The 6,000-nt window shown below is 47.6% G+C and overlaps 1 protein-coding gene across 7 annotated transcripts in view; it reads left to right on the forward strand.

Annotated features, from left to right (window-relative positions):
- The window catches only part of LOC109646547 (receptor tyrosine-protein kinase erbB-4-like), a 198,817-nt gene that overhangs the window by 1,633 nt on the left and 191,184 nt on the right, over positions 1-6,000 (forward strand). For 3 of the 7 annotated variants that reach the window (XR_011240546.1, XR_011240547.1, XR_011240548.1), the window contains exon 1: positions 3,535-3,916. Coding sequence is in view for 3 of the 7 variants with exons in the window: in XM_069521524.1 (XP_069377625.1) it covers positions 3,853-3,916 (64 nt within the window). In the remaining 4 variants the exon portion in view is untranslated. Of the gene's footprint in view, positions 1-3,077; positions 3,217-3,534; positions 3,917-6,000 lie in introns of those variants that run through there. The other 4 variants (XM_069521524.1, XM_069521526.1, XM_069521525.1 and 1 more) reach the window with 2 other exon arrangements.

Consider the following 6,000-nt stretch of genomic DNA (forward strand, 5'->3'; position numbering starts at 1 on the left):
GCAGATCGTGAGATGTAGAGACACACTAAATCTGAATAAAACCTTCAGGGAGCGAGTTCGAATATGAAAATGTTTATTTTTTAATTTGTTAGAACTTAACTTCCTCCTTAAATACAAGTGACATAACAGAAACTGATTGTGTTTAATAAAATCACAGACTAAATCTGCTCAAACCTTCAAACCTGACAAACTGTCTCATCTCAGGCGTCATCACAAAGGTTTCAGGCGACCACACAATCCTTCCCACCTGCGTCAGTGAACTCATCACACTCATCTTTGTGAGCATTACTTCGATCCCAGTTTACACACACATGTGGCTGCCATGGAAATGCCACGTCAATCTGCTGTTGACCTTCTGCAGAGCCCGAACACGCTGGCATCCCCCTGCACGGTGATGATGATTACCGTCGTCAGAGAGAACACGGGGCCGGTATTGATTGGAACTCTGCTGAGTCTCACAGCTGATGTCCCACTTTCTCACTTATTGCAGAGCGAAGCCGCTGCAGCTCTGTAATCTTCCCTTTGAGTGAGCCGAGCAAAAGAAGTGCACAGTGTTGAGAAGGCGTTCAAACGTCCTCCGACGGGCTTTGATGACTCTTTGTTAATATGCTCAGCTGCTTCTCCTTCCCCTTGTTCCCAAGCTTCATCGCCGCTTCTCTCTGGTTATAAATGACTCTCTGCTCTTAGACTTAGTCAGAAATCATCAAACCTAATTAATCTACGAGCAGATACTCACTTCAACCGGCTCCCACCAGAGTTCAGCCATGTTTTTATACAGACGATCCTTTGTGAGTCCGCAGATAAAAGCCTGAGAGACAACTTTAATCATCTCGCTTGATTTTAAAATGTGTACTTTTTGTGTGTACGTGTGTGTGTGTGTGTGTGTTTGGGGGGGTAATATACTTTTCCTTACTGTTGCTTCTTTTCAAAATCAAATCCAAGTTTTCCAAACCTTGAAGTTTGCACCGGAGCGTTTCTGATGACTTGTCATGCAAACTGCAAATGTAGCTGCCGGTCAAAGTGTCCGAGCCGCAGGTCTGCTGCAGTCATCACTGCCACTCTTGTTTCCTGTGTACTTCGCAGTTTTGTGCGTATACAACATTATTTCCTTACAGAGGCGACGAACTTGGCCGTCCGTCATTTCCATTTCTATTGAGCGGCCTTCGTCTGCAGAGCCTCTCCTCACACCTCGGGAATATTTTACCTTGTCTTGAGGGACGGCGAATGGAAATGAGGGCCCCTGAACGCCACAAGACTCAGAAAGAGGCCTTCAGGCTCCATCAGAGCTCCTCGCTGAAAGACACATTATTGAAGCCCCCCCCCCCCCGCTGCGCCTCTGGGTAAATCCAGCGTCACAGAGAAAAGTTATTAATTAGGGGCGATATTGATCATTTGATTTGTTTGGAGCGGAAGACAACAAGCGGTGTTGTGTTGCTGTGGAGGAATTGTGCATAAAACATCTCCAACATTGCATCTAACGTTTATTAAACTACAGTTCCCAGGTGAAATGTAAAATAAAGGGTATCTTATCTAAGCACTCCACCACAGGAACATTACATTTGACAAAGATCTGGAGACAAACACTTCTAAATATTCTGCATTTGTAAATGAGAAAGAGCAGAAGGAGGTAATTTAAAGTATTTACAATAGATCCAAGTCACCTGAAGTCAATCTGACAGCCTGACAACCAGAACCATCACCTCTCCCACCCATCACCTCCCTCTCTGTCAGCCTCCTCCCTTCTCTCTCGCCTACCGCGCCTCGATATTCACACGGACAGCCGGAGAGTGTGAACGCTGCCAGACGAGCAGACTCTTAAAGTGTGTCGCACAAATCCGACGACTTGACCCTGCAGCACATTCTCCGTCTCCGCCTGCAGTAATGACAATAACACGAATGAAAAACAAAGGCCCATGTTTCCCCCCCACTGAGTCTTGAACGTGGAGGTGCACAGAGCTGCCTCTGGGGCAGAGCTGCCACTTATCGCTGCTATAAAACATGAGAAATGTCTTTCTGTGTGATGAGGCCACTAACACAGACTCACATCTGTGGATTTCTTAGTCCTGCACAGTTGAGGCCTTCAGGTTTCACCTCTACCTGACCCCAGGTTTGCTCCCACAGAGCAGCTGATGCAGCTCACTCACATCCAGAAGCTGCAAAACACACAATTAAAAGTTCATTTTAAGAGCCGGACAAACTTTCCATAACTCCCCTTCACCCACCAAAGTGGAGGGGGTCCATTTTGGTGCTGGGGGGGAGGGGAGAGGGGGCTGACAGCTGAGATAAAGAACATTCTGGGCTCTGACATGCAGCCATGGCCCCATCTGTGGCAGCGCTAAAAATACACACAGTCTGGTGTCACCATACCAGTCAACTGTCTGGGAGAGGGAGGGACGAGAGTGGGGGAGGAAGGAGGAAAGACGGAAGGAGAAGGAGAGGTGACAGACTTATATAAGGAGGGAGAGAGGAAGAGGATGAGTAATAGAGAGGAGACAGATGAGGGAGGGAGATGCTGTGATCTCTGTGATGTCGTTATCGCTGATGAGCAGCGAACATGAGTTACACAACACGACAAACGCACCGACACACTTTAGAGAACACACAGAAGAAATAGATTTATATAAAATACAGCAACATTCTTTAATATTTCTTTCAATATCATTGGTTTATTTATTGAATTATCAATTAAATTATTGATTCGACTCAAAGTTTTCTTATTTAAGTTGTTGTCACGAGCCCCAATATCCACTTATATAATATACTGAGAACAGAAAACTAAGTAATAGACATTGTGAACACATATAACTTTATTCATACAAACACACATAGTATTCTAGTTATATTGTACATGCAGTATATGGGGGAAAAATACTTAATACTACTAATTATATTTTATTCTATTTCTAAATATGTATTTATTTTACTTCTTTTGATAATTGTTTGGTTTAAGTTTGTGTTAAGGTCAGAGTAAGATCTAGAACTAGTGTCAGCTGTGGTTCATATATTTTCAAAAGTCATTTTAAAATTGTTTGTATGGATGAGACTGGAGTGGAGTAACTCTGTGATGTGTCCTCTAGGTGGCAGCAGAGGACAGCGAGTGAAGCTGTGCGGCCACGTGAAGAACCGGTGCGCGGCCCTGAACGTGCAGGTGAAACACTGTGGACGCGCAGGGAACTTTCCTGGATGTTGCTGATGTGGGTCCATGTTCCTCCGGAGGTGAGAACACTTTCAGCCTCAGTTCGAAGTGTTTTAGAATTCTGCAGGAACAAGTTCTGATGTGAACCATCAGAATCAAACCAGGTGAGCTGCAGGTGAATGAAAGGAAACCTGGGACAGGTGTGTTGGCATCAGCTGACAGCCAATCAGGAGAGGGGATACGTTGATTAGTGAGGTGGGCGGAAACCACCTGCAAAAAAAAAAAAAACAACCCTGCACATCGTCGGGTTGATTTGTCTAATAGGCTGAAGGAAGCGTCAATCACTCCAGAGAGGCGGGTCCACAGCCCTCACCCCCCACAAGTCTCCTCGTCGAAACGCACCCCCTCCTCCTCCTCCCCCCTAAGCCACCGGCGCTGTGGCAGTGTGAGTGAGGGGTAAATGGCTCAGAGAGTCCGCGGTGGAAAGCGACCTAATCACTGCTCCGGGAGCCGAGGAACAGACGCAGCAGAGCGCGGTGCGTAAAAGCTCTCCACGGTGCCGGATCTGGACGTGCGGAGGACGCCATCGAGACTCCGACGTGTTTTTTTTTTTGTTTTTTTGTGTTTGTGCGTGTGTTTGCGTGAGAACAACGAGGATATCTGAACTGGACATGTGAGTTCCTGGAGTTTACAAGACAAGCAGCCTTTATCCAAACATGAAGTTCGTCGCCTGCGTCCTCGTCGCGCTGCTGTCGATCCGAGCGAGTGCGGCACAGTCAGGTGAGTGAGCCGGGACGCGCGGGTCTGCGCTGGGGTCAGAGGACCGTGATCCTCACACCTCCACACACACGCACACACACACACGGAGGCAGATCCCAGGTGATGGAGCTGGCACGGTGGCCGGTGTTTGCGCCGCATCACTGCCACAAACTTGCCACAACTTCCCATCCTCACACGCCGGCCCTGATGTGACTCACCCCCGGCTGTAAACTGTGACACTCAGCCTCCCCTGGGAGCGAGTGGCTGTGCGTAAAGACCTCTCCAAACTCCCCTCTCCGCACCTCCTCTCTCCCCTCTTTAGTTAATATGTGTTGGAGCTGTGCACCAGTGCGTAATTTCATCCACAGAGCGATTCTCTGGGATGCTGCTCCGCCTAACCATGAATGAATGCGGCATCATCTCCACTGAGCCCCCTCTAAGCGGACAGTGATAGACCCGGAGACTGCGGCTGTTTGCGCTAATTCATATGAATTGAGCTCGGCTGCACCAGTGGCACAGTTTCCATCTCTGCGTGTGTGAATAATTCAGACGGAGCAGATAAACTGAGGGGCTGCGCAGACAGCGGTGGGAGAACATCTGCTTTCATCAGCAGGAGCCTGTGGTGTCACTTTAATGACCCGTGTTTCTATAAAAGAGCCTCATAACTCAGATTCTAGTCAAGTTGATGATATCCCTATGTTTGCCTTCCCCTGCAGGATGTGGGCTCAGTCTGTGTTGTCTTGCTCCTGCAACATGCAGCACGTGACATGTTCTTCGTGGAGCAGAGTTTGTAAAGAAAATGAATTTTTTTAACTTCACCAATCATCGATAAGTGTGTTGACGTGCCTCTGTGCTTCTCCTGAGCTTGGAGTTTGGTGTAATAACATCACACTTGACGTCTCTGCACGTTTGTGTTTCACTTCACGCCAGAATCTTCCTTCTTAGTTGATCTAATCAGGCTTTGGCAGCAGGGAACTGGAAAACACACACACACACACACACACACAAACACAGAGGCAGTGGGGACACACAGGGGAGTTTGTGGATTGATGTTCGGAGGTGAACCTGCTCCTTGTCCAACCTCTCGGAGGCACAAATGAGATTCCAGGACGCTTTCCTCCCCTCCTCCAAGGACAGGTCGAGTTCAGGCTCGGCCTCTGGTGGTTTCTGAGACGCACATGTACACACACACACACACACACACACACACACACACACTCTGGATGTTGGATGGATATGTGACAGGCGGCATGAATGGAGAAAAGTAGCAGCACCCTCGCTGGCTCATGTATTCTCCGTGCACATGCTCCCATCCAAGAGATTTGAGATGCAAATTCCATCCAGAGAATCTGAGCTATGCCTCCTGGGAAGTGCATTGTGTGTGTGTGTGTGTGGGTGTTTACTGAGCAGATCTGCGTGTGACCCCCGCTGCCCACTCTTTCATCTCTTTCACGTCTTTGTTAAAACATTGATAGCCAGCACCACACATGAGTGATGTCCTGTGTCTGTGTGCTCCTGCTGCGAGACAAACGTCTGCAGCTCTCCTGCCCGTCAGCCTGTGCACACACTAAACTGTGTTTGCATGTATGTGTGTGTGTGCACGATGTACAGTACGAGTACACGGTGCCAAGTACGACTGTGTTCACGCCCCGAGCAACTTGATTGATGTTGTGCTCCATCCTGACTGTTATCTAACAGCGCTCGTGTCAGGGAACCAAATTCATCTTCATCTTAATTTGAAATGAACAAACAGAAAGTTCAGAGTTTGATGATAAAGGTAAAAATCACAGGAATCAGAATCACGTTCACCTCCGCACTAACATCTGACAGCCGATCTATCGATTGTGCTGCTTTCACCAACATCTCTGGGGTCGCAAGCTTTCAGTTGACCGTTATTGTCATTATTGATTCGCAATTATTCTCCCATTTAATCATTTAGTCGACAAAACGTGCAGAAAGGCTCGGACATTTTGTAGCATGAAAGCAGCTGCTGTTAATTATCTGTCGGTCGATATTTTCCTGCACGAGGTGAGAAAATTCTGGAGTTTGGGAAACGAGTCCTACAAACCTCGCATGTGTTTGAAAGCACAGTGAAATCTCCAGTA

This window comes from Paralichthys olivaceus, chromosome 24 (assembly GCF_024713975.1).
Source record: "Paralichthys olivaceus isolate ysfri-2021 chromosome 24, ASM2471397v2, whole genome shotgun sequence".
Taxonomy (NCBI): Eukaryota; Metazoa; Chordata; class Actinopteri; order Pleuronectiformes; family Paralichthyidae; genus Paralichthys; species Paralichthys olivaceus.